Source organism: Myiozetetes cayanensis, unplaced genomic scaffold (assembly GCF_022539395.1).
Source record: "Myiozetetes cayanensis isolate MyiCay16 unplaced genomic scaffold, myiCay2020 scf5-8, whole genome shotgun sequence".
NCBI classification, from domain to species: Eukaryota; Metazoa; Chordata; class Aves; order Passeriformes; family Tyrannidae; genus Myiozetetes; species Myiozetetes cayanensis.
Window position 1 is genome coordinate 41,480,255 of NW_026087742.1, and position 15,534 is coordinate 41,495,788.

Genomic DNA, 15,534 nt, shown 5'->3' on the forward strand with positions numbered 1-15,534 from the left:
AATCTAAAGTACAGATTCTAAGGAAAGAAATAACTAATAAACACACCAGAGAGAAACCAGATAAGGTTATTTCCTTAAGAGATGAAGTGTGTGTGCTCTTTCTCTGGAAGTGGTGCAAGTGCAGTTCAGAAAAGCCTACTCTGAGCTTGGCTAAGTATAGTTGTTCCTGAGGTAGCTCTAGATCTACATTTCTCTCTACATAGCTACTGTCCTTTTTCAAATTAACTAAAACCTGTTTGTTTTCCTGCTCTTATGTGAATAGACATTAAGACTCAGTTTAGTTTACATGTTGAAATATTCTATATGTTTTTCCACTGCACAGATTTGTCAGAAAAGCTTTGAAACAGTTGAACTGTGCAACACTGTGAGGCTGAATAATATCTGTCAGTTTAAAGACCTTAGGTCTGGGGGATTTTGTTGAAATTAATTCTACATGTTGGATACACTATTATTTATAGATTTCAAAAATCTCTGGGATATTATAAAAAACTTTTTTATTTTGAAAGGACTTTAATGTTTTCAAGACAGGATTTGAGAACACAACTGTCTCCAAATGGACCCAAGAATCTCCTTCAGTTTCTATTTAGTGTTTTACTCCCTTGGCTTCTGTATCAACTTCTCAAAATTAACTCCTAAGCAATGAAGTCTTGTGCCCAAGTTTCAAAGTAATTTTGCAACACTTTTATGACATGATATTCTGCTTGTGGAAGCACTTCAGGAAAACTCCTTCCGTGTGAACAGAAATGGATTCCAAGTGTCCACCTATGAAGTCCAGAAATCTGTTCATCTTGTAAAGCTCATTTTTTAAAAGAAGTGACTTAGTATAAAACCAGGCTCCTTTCCCAAGAGGTTAGCTTTGAAGCAATTGGTCTTACTGGGCTTGAGGGCATCTTATTTTTTAGTGGGTTTAATGATGCTTCATACTGGCAAGTTCGGGAGCATCTTGCAGGAAGAGCTGTGTTTGAACTCCTTCTACTGCACCTACTTAGCAGTCTTAAGCACAGATCTTTCAGTATGTAATATATGGAGGAACTCTTTCATCTGCCCTGTAATTCAGAGTGCTGTTTTCTTTATGGAAGAAAAAAGAAATAGTACTTGCTGTAAAGAATTATTATCTAGTATTTTGAAAGATGGTGGGTTTTTTCACTAATTAAAAGAGAGACTTGCTAAATGGCTTGCAGTTTACATGACATCAGCATCAGGTTTGCACACAACAGTCATGGAATACAGACGTCAGAGTGCATAAATGATGTCTCTCTTCTGTAGGCAAGTACTAATTTGCAAAAATCAGACTAAATATGTCTGTAAAGAAAACATTAAAATAATCATGAATGACTTCAGACACATTTGAGTTTAATGTGACTGTTCTTCTCCAGACATAAGAGTGGTCTTAATTTGGTATAGGTATCCCCAGTATTTAAACTACTAGTGAACCATAACACCTTCCTCAACGTTACACAAGTTTTATTTATTTGTCCTGAAATTCCTATGTTATCTAGCTCCTATTAACTTAAGTATACTCTATATTCATTTTAACAATTTAAAAAATTAATGTACAATTATGAATGTTATTTGCATGAATGAAAATGTTGCACCTTGGTATATGAAGGTCCACCCATATACTGTCATGGTTGTCCTGTGTATTCTTTGAATCTGGCACAATGCCAGACTGTTTAAAAATGAAACAAGCCAAAACTGATGGAAAGTGTAATTAATTTTCTTAGTCCCTCAGAAATACTAAAATTTAGAAGGTGGAAAAGCTTGACACACGATAATAAAGGATTTAAGTATTAATGAAGGTATTTTACAAAACATGGCTGCAGGGAGACCCATATGCTGTAACAGGGCATGTTCTTGGGCATGGTTCCTAGCTGCAGTGTGTGGGCTTGCTCCTGAATGTGGAGCAAGGAAAATATCCTGCTCGGTCCTATTCTAAAGGTCAGCTTATGGCCAGGCCTAACACACAAACTGTGGACTTAGAAAGCACTCCCAGGACCTGTAAAATGGAATTAGACTCTAAAGCTTCCAAGCAATTTGAGAGAAATGGAGCAGGACACTTACCAACAAATGTGAGCTTTTCAGATGAAAGAAAAGTGAGAGAAAAAAAAAAAAAAAGAAAACGAAGTAAATATATACAAGTATAGTATTGCTGAAGAAGAAATTACACAGAAACAGAAATCCTACACTCTTTAGAAGATTCCTGGGTGATATATTGCAGGGGAACATGCACAGATGTTTTACTGCTTTGTGCAGGACTCTATGTTTATAAAGCAAAGAATAAGTCTTCTGGAGCCTGCATGTCTGTTTTTTCATTTGCAGATCTCCCTAAAGACAAAAAGTGTAAATCCTTCACAAGGCTGGGGAAAAGTACATGCTTAAGGTGATGAAAAGTCTCAAATATTCTGGAGTTCTTGGGTGGTGATACACCAGATCAGCAGGGAAAATCCATGGAACCTTTTGCGTTTCTGATTTCCCCAAAAAGTAGCTGCCCCAGATTTGCCCTGACTTCGTACTGGAGTGAGACATACCAGCGTGCCAGCAAGTCCACAAATGGGCAGAGAGTGCAAGATGGAAAAAGTCAGTGTCATAGCCTGCTCAAAGCAAGAAAAGGAAGAATGTTCAGGAACCCTCTGTGATGGGACCAAGCAGAGCAATTTGCTGAAGGTAGCTCTACCAGGCTGGGTGGCACCACGGAGACAGCAAGCTTCTGGGGAGTGGAAATTTTTTTCTATTACCCATTCTCAGCTATTACACATTCAAAACTCACTGACTTTAATCTATTAGGAAAAAGCAACACCTAGAACACTGGTAATCCCCAAAACTGCATCTATCCATTTTAAAGAAAAGGTATATCACAATATTTTATGTCTATCATATTGCTCATATGAGAACACCACTATCGTTTTACACATCTTAATTGCATTTCCTACATTTTGCAGATGCCTGAGCTGAAGTTTAGAATGTGAAACCTTCTCAAAATGGCCATGGTTTCACTGAATTTAAAAAATTAAAATTGCAGAAGTGGTGGAAAGAAGATAAAAACAGTGGCCATAGATTTTGCATTATAACTTGGAGGCTATGTTTTTTAACTCACAAAATATAAAGCCTGAAAAACTTCCAAATAGTCTGAAGCTCATGACCCTGGTCATTGCAGTATTCTTTAGTCATTATAGTACCAAGAGTAAGCTTGAGAACATATATATGTACATGTATCAGTTCTCAAGAAAGAATACTCACGGCACTGAGAATGTACTGGTATGTTCTGTAAAATCAATACAGATTTCTGCAACTTTAACTACCAGTAAAAAAATGTAAAGTGATATTTTCAGAAAATGTGATTTTAAAATCAGGTTCCTAAAAGCACTATATCACAACATAAACATAAACAACATTATTCAAGTCTGGTGAGTATCAGCCTTAACTGACTGCAGAGCAGTCCAGACTTCCTATCCTTTTGTAGTCTCAGGTCTTTACAATGAGCAAAAATTGAGGCTGTAGCCAGAGTTAAACACATAAAATCAGAAAATGAAGATCTAACATACTAACTGTATCATGCTGCCAGGAATAAAAGCTCAAGGAAGCTGGTAAAAGACTTGGAGGCATGTGTGTGGCACCCCCCCAGAGAAGAGTACCGGTTTAGCCAAATAATGAAATCAAAAAGAAAGTAGAAATTCACATATATAAAATAAACCTATGTAATTATTTTGTCTTATTCAATAAATATTCAATAAACTTTCAATTAAAGTTTTGATAACAAAGCAAAGAAATTCTGGCAGCTGACAATAGTTCATTGTCAAAAATGCTTAGGACTCTCTGGTTAGATGTGGAAAGTGGGACTTAGCACTTCACAGAATGAGAAGTTTATTGTCTGGGAAAATCTGCAAATGTCTTTAAGTACAAATGTTGTCCTGTTCAGAGAAAGGACAAAGAAACTAACACCTACAGTATTAGGCCTGGTTCTGCGCTTTTTGGCTTGGCATTACCCAGCCAGCACATATAGCCACACAGCCAGTGCACACACAGCCAAAAAACCATCCACAGTACATGCTGCCTTTACTCTTTGCAGTAGTTAAAGGAAAGTGAACGGAAAAGAGCTTAGAAAGCAGGCCTACACAGGCAGAAGGACTCAACAAGAATAAAAATATTTTGAATGAACCAATGTCAAAGATATATTACGTGGAGGAGAAACAGAAGCTGTAGGAATCTTAAGCAGGGAAGATTTCAGTTTGCAAGGTTGTTTTAAATGCCATCAGACATGGCTGAAGCATATCTAAATAGCTTATTTGACAAATGGATGGCTTAACTGAAGCATCATTCCCCAGCACAACAGGAACTCAGATACAGAGAAAAACAGGTCAAAACAGTCAGGCCACCCAGTACGTATTTTATGCAAAGCAACAGCTTTCAAAATTTACTGAGAACTTTTTCCCATTGCTTCTACTCCTGGAGTCCATCTTTCTACTTCCATGTCCACAGACACTAGCTTGCCAAGCCTCTGCGCCTACACTGCTCTCCCTGCTTGACAGCATCTTTTTCTCTCATTCCTCAATTCCAAGCCAAATATAATTAGCTCTGATAGCCAGCAGCACCAATTTCCAAAAACATTACCAGGTCTCAGTTCTCTCATCTCCTCTCCCTTCTGTGATTACTACAAGAATGTCCCTCTCGATCTCTTCATCGAGACTGTATGTCAGCAGATTCTTTCTGAAGTTTCACTCTCTAAAACACAGATGCTTCTAGATTGCTAAAAATTGTCACCCAGGCTCATAACACTATGCATCTCAATTACTGCAATGTTCTCCCTCAGCCTGAACAAACGTAATCTGTCCTGATTTGTATCCGTTCAAAATGCTGCTGTGAAATTCACTTTCTGAGCCCACCATCTGTATGTGTCACTCTTACCTGTGCATCCATCTATTGGATAACCTTTCCCTACCTCATCAGTGATAGCTACTTACTTTCATATCCAAAAAATTTCAAAATCTAATTCATCACCCTTCTGCCTTCTCAAAGGATTTCTTAGTCTGTATCCAACAGCTCATTTACTTGCCCTCTATGTCTGACTTGTTTAATGTGAGGATCTTTGTTCTTCTTTCCGTGTCATATTTCTCTACAAACATCTCTGGATGAATAGCATGAGACAATTGAAAATATTGTATTCATTGTCTGAGTGCAAGATTAGAAGCACTGAGGTTCTGCATTCAAAATTCTTTAAGGGTAAAGCTGGGTAAATAATTTACAGCACGGAATTTATTTAATGAATTTTGCTTAATTTTCTGTTTACAAAATGGTGAATTTGATATTCAGAAGTACTCACCAAATAATCTTTGCAAATTATTTTTACCATGCTGCTTAAAAACAAGAAAATTTGAAAATTGATCTCTTTTGATGTATATTTAGGTCACATGAAAAATTTCTGTAGCCTAGTTACTCAAGTATATCTTTGAGGCAGGCTGTGGATACAAATAGTGGTGATTATGTATCTAAAATTCACTGCCTGACAATATTTTCTAAAATCATAGCTGTTGTGGTGGTGATCATTCCTAGTAATACACTTAGCTTTCATAATTTCATCTGAAACAAATGGAAAAGATATAAACACACAAGCTATTTTCATTTTAAAATGCAAATGTTTTTTTCAAAAGAATTGTTACTCTATTTTAAGCCTGATTCTCTAAGGAAAAGAAAAAGGGTTCATTGCTTGAGTTTTGTCTTTCTGTGCTACTCAATTGAGTCGCTTTCACTTCATTTTTTACACAGTAGCTTTGTTAGACTTCTGGTTAAAAAACAACAAACTAAAAAGGATTTGGGGAGGAGAAAAAAAGGTACACGCATCCACAGTGCATGCTGCCTTGTTCATGTGTGGGCTGCGGTGGGAAGGAGCGGACATGTAGGGAAGCTCAGGGGACACGGAGGAGATAAGAAAATCCAGGATGAAAGGATCTGAGAAGGAACAGCCTATATTAAGGCAGTAACAGTGGAGAAATGGTTTTAGAGGTGTAAGCCATTCTTCCATAGAAAAACAGGTTTTATTCATACCTTTGCTCATAAACTTGCATATTAGTCTCAACATGGGAGTGCTTATTCCTGTTTTTGAATGCATAAATCTTATCTTGCCTATCTCACCAATGATCTTTTTTCCACTGCTCAGGACAGTATTTTCATACAGTAACATCCTTCTATCTAAAGTAGCACAAAACTAGGTGAAAGGCAGAAAGCCATGGTCTAAGTGATATAATATTCATGACCCTCCATAAATATTCCTTCTAAGTGTTCTCACAGGATTCAACCAACTTTCTTTGCAGTCTGGTCATAGAGTTTTGCATACTTTATATCCTATTCCCTTGCAACCGTAGTTTTCAGCAAAGAATGTCCTGAATACCTCAAAACAGCTAAAATTAATCACCTGGGAACACAGTGACTATGTGAAGCATGTGAACACACAGTACGTGAAGCAGGGTCACTGGGTATCATTCCTAACTGTGGGTCAGAAGTTCCTCGAGTCCTGTTCTCAGGGCTGGGTCATAATCCAGTGCAGCAACATAAGACTCAAACAAACTGAGATCAAACTTCCCTTTTTTTTTTTTTTTTTGACTGTATCACTGTAACAATTTTCTAATGAGGGCTGATATCTTCCCTTGCATTCCTCTCCTAACACAGTCTGGTTTCTGATCGTTAGTAATACAAACCCCTAGTCCAGGAGCACAAAACTTATTTACAGTGTGATTGTATACTTTGGTATACTGCCCTACCAATCTTTATCTATACCATTTTCAGTTCTACCTGTGGTATATTTGTAACTTTTCAGCCATGATTATTATTTAGGAGTGTAATAATTATTTTGCAATTCCTTTCAAAATGTTTATAGAGGCTAAAAATGAAAGGGACAGCACTCCTGTGAGACCATTTCTCTTCAGCCTATCAACATATACTCTATGAAACAGTTTGAAAACTGTTAGTTTGCAAACCTCACAGAGATTAAATAAAGTTAATATACAATTTTGCAACACATTCTTTTCTTTTGTGCATTAAGATAGAAAAAGAAATTTACTCTATTTCTCCCGTCTCAAAATTAAAGGCATTCCATATACAAAACACAATGTAGATTCCACAGGATAATTACACAGGTAATATCTTCACTGCATTTATTAAATTTTACCTCCCCTCTTTTTTCTCTGAAATACATACTGGACACCAGATCCACTTAAAGAAGTGAAGATGATGAGGTCTGTAACAGGACTAACATATGTGGCATCTTTCCTGCAGAGTAGTAAAGCAACATGGCACACCAGTGCTATGTCCCATTCATTACATTTGCTGTGCATGGACCTCTGCTGTCCTCTTCCTGTTTTTCAGTGGAAGTTGAAGTTTCTTATAACAATTTTTTCACTTAATGGTTTGCTTTTTATGGAAAAGTTTAATTCTTTCAGGAGAAAGATAAGTGCCTAAACCCTAAACCATTCAAGTTTCAGCTGAAACTGAGTGCCTCTCAGGAGCTGCAGCTGGGGCTAAGATTCATCACTTTGCACTTCTTCATATTTAGGATGACGTGGCTGATGTGTCACCTAAAGGAAACCAAGCTATAATAAAGGAGATGCATGTTTCTGTAGGAAAATGGGAATATAAGGCCTATATTCCCATGGGAGCACCATAGTGACAGTTTCACGTTAAAGTATTAGATTTTCAATGGGCACATTTTAAATTTGGATTTTTTTTCACATAAAACAAAACTATTGCCTTCATATTTTTATGAAATATGAGGGAAAGTCTGCAGTTTAGGAAGAAAGCTGACGGAATTTTTTTTCCTGTCTCAGTTTCCATTAGATATTGGTAACTTGGGACTCGAGTTCTTACCTTGTAGATGTCCAGGAATCCGCACTGATGGTCAAACCGCGTGTAGAGCTCGTTCAGCATGCTGATGACCTGCATGGGCGTGCACTGCGCGCAGATGGCAGTGAAGCCAACAATGTCCGAGAACAGCATGGTGACATCATCAAACTTCCTGGCCTGAACCTGCTGCCCCTGCCACAACTGCTGAGCCACTTCTTCAGGGAAAATAGAAATAAGGAGATCTACTGTCTTCTTTTTCTCCTCTTCCAGGGCTCGGTGTGTACATTCTAGCGTTGCCTTCAGTTTATCCATTCGTTTCTTCAAGCCATCTTGTGCCTTTGCTTGTTCCCCAACCAATATGACATCACGAGTAGCGTCATGGATAGGTATGTCCGAAAGATGGAGGCCTCGGCCCATCAGTTCATCCAGCTTGTCCACACATGGGGAACCGAGAAACAAAATAGAATTTGATTCTGGCACGTGAATCATTTGTCCTTTAATTTCCATCACCTGCAAAATAAAAAAAAAAAAAGTTAAGAAAAGGAGAAAAATTAGCTGACAGATGTGGATCTTCATTCTACTTTCCCTATGTTTCCTTTTCAGCTAAAATGATAAACACAAACTGTAGCCTCTTACACAGAAGCCTCTTACACTCACCTATTCAAGCAATGAGATTTGTACAGTCTACTCACCAAACTGAGTCAGAAAATGGCCTATACTGACACAGAAGTATGCCCAAATCAGATGCTGGATTCTATTTGTACCCAGTTAAATAGGAAAGCAACCACAATAACATGTATTCTCAGAGTGCTGTCTAAACAACTCTTCTGGAATGTACCTGGCATTAAAAGCAAATTTCGTGGTTGCTCCTTCTCTGTTACTTCGCTCTAAATCATAAAAAGCACAAAATTAAAGTGAAATTACAACTATCTGAAAGCAGGTTAGTGAAATGGTGAAGCACCATTTTTCAGCAAAGCATCTATTAATAGTAAGTTGTAGCTATTTTATAGAGGAATTGAAGAAAAACAGATTTAAGAAACAACACTATAAACTAATAAATGGAGTGGAAAAAGAGTACTAGTGCTCCTATTTCTTATTTGCCTTCTCATACATGCAGCACAGTTGAAGGCTGACATTCTGTTAGAATCTGCAGATTTGTATTTGCAAAATAGTAGAAGGAACAGTAGGGAAGGCACAGCAGATGGTTCATCACACTGGTTTACAGGTTTTGTATTTGTCTGTTAAATGGCTAGATGTTTTGAGTGCTGTCCAGGGGTTGATATCAGTGAGGCCATGGATTGTTACCTCTTGCTCTGTGATTGCAGTCAAGCACAAAACTACCAGACTGAAATGGATATTGAAAGCTAAATTAAATCAGACACACTGTACCTCTTTGAAAATACAGCCTGCCGTAGTGTCTGCCATGAAAAACAGTCATTAATGTTTTCATTCCAGGGCTACACACAGACCAGGGCAATGCTGTCCTAGGTGATCTAAAAAACCCACAGTCCTTACCCCAAGGATGTCATAGTCAAAACAGACACAACACACAAACCTTGTGCAACTAAGAACAGTGTGAGGAACCGTAATGCCCTATATCTGTGTTTTTCTATTCCACACAATCTCTTGAAATAAAAAGCTCTCCTCCTATCACCCTATTTTTTTTATTGTGTAGGCATTCAAACACTGTCACATGATTCACTTTATCATTTAATCCTCCTTCCATCTATAACCCTACCAAGTAAAATAGGAAAACCTCAATCAGGGTATCCAGAGGTGACTGTAATGATGTTGTGATTTAAGTGTCCAGAGGTCTGGAAGCTCCTGCTGAGCTGACAGCTAACCCTACATGGTACTTTCCATGTTTGTGGGAGATATGAGGAAGCTCCTGTTTCTATTAGGGTGGGTTTTTTTACATCAGATAATATGCTGTTAGTGCAGATTCTACTGTGAATGTGGAAACTGAGACTATACTGTCCCCATTCCCTCTGCCTACTCCGCTAGTAACCCAACAGATGTAATTTCTGATGTCAGCCAGGGAACTCAGCAGGTGAAAGTAAGTGCAAGTAATTAAAATTGTCAAATTTTCTCATTTATCTCCCCACGCACCTACTAATATTTACACTTCTAAGCCTTGTTTCCTCAGCTTTGTTCTAGGACATTCATCTCTGTGAGAAAGCTAGTCAGCTACCTAGATGGGCAGATTTAATGCTCCAAGGCTAACTGTTCTTTTTCTGCTTTTGAAACATATGGTTCCCTGCTCAAAACATAAGGGAAATGGGTGCTTTCTTCATGCATGCAGCCTCATGCTTTCAAAAGGGCACATGCAAAATTGTTTTAACTCTGAAGTATAAGTTGCCAAATGTGAATACATGGTACAGCATTTCTAAATTTTCTTCTTCTCTTGTTCTCCTTTGTCAGAGAGTTTTCTGTTTGTAGAACTTCACTCTTGTGCAAAATAAATGTATCTCATATTATCAGTTCTCTCTTCCACCTCCAGGTGAAAATAGGGTGTCATCTCAGGAGGAGAGAGTGTGACCACAGACCCTGGCTGAGCCAGCCTGGCCTGGGGGTGGGCTGCTGGTCAGTAAAGCAAGGGACCTGGCTTGGAGTCGTGTTTCTCCTGTTAACCTGCTGTGAGACTAGAAGAAAATTAATACATCCCTCTGTTCTCCTGCTTCACCTTTGTCAATTTGAGGTGTTAAACTCTTTGATATGATCTCTGTTCGTGCTAATATACTGTGCCAATCTTCCCTAGGTGGATTTTTCTCAGGAAACACTGACTGAGCAAATAACGTACAAAACAGGCACTCTGGAGTCCCCTGTTCTGCTTTTTCGGTAACCCTAAGCAAATTATCAACCCTGAGTGCTTATTTGGCCCTTCAGCACAGCAGGAACAATGCTATTGACCACCCTATAATACACTTTGAGACTTATGTGTGAGAAGCAATAGAAGACAGACAATTCTGTAAAATGCCAAAATAACAATCTGTTCTGCCCAAGTGAGCCAAGCTCCTGTTTCAATAAGGTTGAGGGGTTCTAGAACATTTATAGAAACTTTTGCAAAGATATTTTCCCTACACGACAGATTAGCTTCCTAAAACCGTCAAAAGGTTCAATGTTGTTCCAGCTTTATCATTTGCTCTGCTTAACAGGAATTGTTGATGTTTCCTATCACTCCTTTCATGTTACATTACTCGTTCTGATATTCTGCTTTCTCTTGATGATTGATGGGTTGTTTAAGAAAATGGCCTTCCAGTCTCTTCAAGCTGCCAAATCAGGGGATGGGGCAGCAGACACAAAGCTGTCCCAGCTTGCCTGGGGAGAAACACTCAGGTCTTGTAAAGCACAACGGTAGGGAAGACCTAAGACTGTATCACTCTTCCAAGTCGTTGCAAATCCCCTTCCTTTCCAAAGAAGTTTCTGAGATGATTCAGGCTCTTTCTATCAGACTTCAGTCTGCAACTGTGATTTGGTTGAACCTCTGTCTCTTTTCTTTGGTTTCTCTTACCTCTTGGATTCTTCTTTGTATCTTAATGTACATCACAGGACATCAGGTTTGCCTGTAGCTTGACAAAGTCACGCTTCTGGGCACCTCCCCAGAAATGGACTGCTTCTCACATGGACCATGAGCTTACATCATCCAGCTTTCTTGTAAGCAAGGAAAGATTGAAACATTTCTGTCCTTAATTGTATTTAATTACTGCTACATTTCATTGCCTTCCTGTCTCTTTAACTATATTCTCACTGAGTAAAATTATAATAATTCCACCATTTTCAGAGGACATTCTCCTGATCTACAGTGCTATAAGACAACATTTTGAAATGAGTAATTACACACCATATTTTACAGTATAATGTTGCTGTGAAATGATGGTGCAGCCTAAGTAGCTCTGGGATGAAAAACAAAAAAATCTATCACTGAGTTTTAATTTCACTGCAAACCCACTGCAGTGAAAGGAGAGAAAGAGAGAAAAGAGTTCCTGATTCTCAGGAACTCTTCAGCCTCTCTCCCCAGAGACCCACCCAGGAAAATCTGATAGACTCTAAAGCTGCTGTTTCAGAACGAGTCTCCTACTGAGCAGTGCACCAACAGCTACTTCATGACCCTGAGATTAGCTCAGCTTGTCAGAGCATGGTGCTAATAACACCAAGGTTGTGGGTTTGATCCCTGTATGGGCCATTCATTTAAGAGTTGGACTCAATGATCCTTGTAGGTCCCTTCCAACTCAGAATATCCTGTGAAATTAAGGACACGATATCGAATGCTCTGCGCACACTCTGGATGCAAGCCACTCTAGGATCAAAAGCTTGTGAACCAAATGCCAACTCCACAGCCTAGTCTTTAAGGAAAATCACAGGGAAAACCCTCATTTGTTGCACTGAGGGAGAAGATTGCTCTGTACAAATACGTGTATTTTGGAATACTGACAGAGAGAAGGTATACACATCTCCTGGAAAATATTAGGGGAAATATGAGATGGTATCCTTGAGAACTAACTGGGGGGCTAAAAAATAATTCTCTTTCTCATTAGGCCAGACCATATTTTCTGCAGCCTCTTTAATCTACAAATTTTAATGGAACTGCTGTGTTTACTTTGATCCGTGCATAATCCTTCCCAAATTGTGATTATAGTCTTTTTTTAGCTTTATTTATTGGGACTGGGTTAAGAAACTTACAGTGCTAGGCCACACTTTCATAAGTTTACACATGCATGCTTGACTTCATACAATGAACAAACTCAATAAGAATAAACAAATCTGCTTCCTTAACAGGCCCATAGATATTTAGAGGATGGAAAGACTGGGGGAAAATCAGCTTATGACAAATCAACCTGGACACCATCATCACTCAAGGTACAAAGAGTGCAAGCTGACTTTTAGAAAGGTGGTCCAGCTGCTAGCCTAAATTTTAAGACAACTGGATTCACTTCTTTGAATGTCCTATAGGAGACACGGTAGTGTCTCAGGAACATTTACAGCAAGGTATTTCAAAATATTTAAGGATTTAGGGGATTTTGTGAGCACTCCAGAAGGCAACAATACACTTCCAGAAAGAAATGTAATGACTCTGCTTATAATGTTTCTGTGGCACATCTAGAAGGGTTGCAAGTATGATGGACAATACTGTAATTAAAAAAAAGATAAATCTCTTAAATTGGAAAAATGGGCTAAAACCATTATTCAAAACAAAGGCAATTAATATGTTTAGGTAGAAATAATCAAATGGAAAAAAATACAGGCAGGCTAACTGTTCCTAAGAAGATGACCCTGAGTCCACGGAGTGGAACAGATGACTGTAAGCCAACATGTCATGCTGTCATTAAGAAAGAAAACACCATAAAGAACTATGTAAACAAGAATAGAGCTTGCAAAACACAGAAAGTAATCCTTATGCTCTGACCACCAGTGTTCAGGCCCCAGACGGGCAAATCTGTTCCTGTTTAGTATAACAAAGAGATGGATCAATTCAGAGGCTGTTGCAGAGCAAGCAATGAATGTGATGAAAGGTCTAAAAAGTATGACCTACAAAAAAAATTGAAAATATTTGATGGTTTACCACAAAGAAAAAAAATCTAAGGGTGGACATATGAGACTCTTCAAATACACTTGGAGCTCATGCAAAGAGGTCAGACTCTTCTACAAATCCAGTGGCAAAAGCTTTGCAGAAAAGGACTTGGTGGTCCTAGTGGACACCAAATTGAACATAATCCAGCAATGGACTCTTGAGTCAAAGGCTGAGAATACTCTGGGCTCCATTAGCCTATCAGGTGGAGGGAAGTGATCCTTCACTTTTGCTCAGAACTAATGAAGCCACACCTGGAGTACTGTGTCCATTTCTAGTACCCCCAGTACAAGAGACACATGGACATGCTGAAGAGAATCCAGCAAATGTTATAAAGATGATTAGGGGGCTGGAACATCTCTTCTATGAAGAAAGAGTGAAAGAGTTGGGACTATTTAACCTGGAGGTGAGAAGGCTCAGGACAATCTTATTCATGTACATAAATACCTGAAGAGAATACTTGTGCAAAGATGACAGCCCAGAGCCAGGACCAGAGGCAATAAACACACATTTTCACAAAGGAGGCTCCCTCTGAACACCAGAGAACACTGTTTTTTACATAGAGTGACCAAGTCACTGGCACAGGTTGCCTGCGGAGGTTCTGGAGTTTCCATCCTTGGAGATGCTCAAAAACCACCTGGATATGGTCCTGGGAAACTGACTCTAGGTGACCCTCCTTGAGCAGGGGGTTGAACCAGACCTCCAAATGTTCCTTCTAATCTCAACTTTCTGCAACTGTGAGATGAACAAAAAGTAAAAGGCTCAAATTGGAAAAACTGAGTTTAATGTGGGATATTCTTCTATTCATAGGGATGGTGAGAATGCAAACATTAAGTAGTGAGGCTCTGGAGCCTGCATTACTGGGGATTTGTGAGACCTGCCAAAGGATCAGTCTTTCTGTGAAGCAGAGGAATGAACCAGTGACTTAGCAGAAATTTAGGTGGAAACAAGAAGGAGAGAGGTAGTAGGGTATCATTTTGTGTTCAAACAAAAACTACACAAGTTATTTCTGAGATCATTAATGTAGTACAAGTGGAGATCGTGTGGAATTCATTGCTTCACTCAGTTTTCAACTCTTTCTACAGGCAACAACAGAAGCAGGTGCTTCTAGAATAAAAGTCATGTGATCTATGAGCAACATCTAAGTCAAGGTCAAATGAATCGTGTCCCATGTGTAGAAATACCTACATTTTTCTGTTGTAAAGGGAGCACAAGGCTTGGATACAGATGCCTATACTGGTCAGCCAAGCCTACATCCTATCAGAATAAACTGACTTCATAGAAGTGAAGGTATTTCTGTGTGTTTAAAGATGCCTAAATGCCATTATATAAGTACATTAAGGGAAGCATAAGTTCTCTATTGACCTAACGGACCAATATTTTAAATTCTCCAAACCTCAATTCAATTAAACAAAAACTGGATATGCCCATAAAGTTAATGCTGCTCTGTGGCTAGCTGAGCACCAACACAGGCAGAACATGACTCTGATCTTAAAGAGAGAAAAAGCAACAGCCATTACAACCTCTCTGGTACTCCAGCTCTGCTTGTAGAGTGGGATAAGTTAGAGCCACAGCCAGCAAAATTAGCTATGGAGAAAGTTTTCATGAATAAGAAAAAACTGTATTCTAATGAAATTCTGATTTGCTATCTTATCTGTAACCAAAAATAAAAAATCACCACCAGCTTCCATTACACCTATGTTTAATTGAAAAAATCTAAGAGAAATACATATCATCCCCACAGAAACTGAAAAATCATTTTTTTTAATCAATGCCTGATGAAATTGAATAAACTAGACAATGTTTGCTCAGCATAACTCAGGACATGCTTGGGTTCTAAAAGTAGTGAAAGTAGAGCTAAAAGACTGAAAGTAGAACTCTCAGCATTTGCTTAAGAGTTTGAATTTCCAGCTCAACACATTGTCACAAGAATATTGTTACACACAGCAGCAAACTGACAAATTTCTGGTTACTTGTAGGAATTCCTGGTGTATTAAATGATGTGCAGTAGTATTCAGATCAAAGTGACCAAGTTTAACATTTTCTGTACATCATATATACCTCATCACTGATACCAGAATGCAACAGAAATATTTTACTTTTAGGAAATCCAAATCTTTAGGGGAAATATATTCATG

At 38.5% G+C, this 15,534-nt stretch overlaps 1 protein-coding gene across 1 annotated transcript in view; it reads right to left on the bottom strand.

Moving 5' to 3' along the window:
- GUCY1A2 (guanylate cyclase 1 soluble subunit alpha 2) overlaps positions 1-15,534 on the bottom strand; it is a 154,941-nt gene that overhangs the window by 68,142 nt on the left and 71,265 nt on the right. The window contains exon 5 of the mRNA XM_050333617.1: positions 7,855-8,340. Coding sequence (XP_050189574.1) covers positions 7,855-8,340 — 486 coding nt within the window. The remainder of the gene's footprint in view (positions 1-7,854; positions 8,341-15,534) is intronic.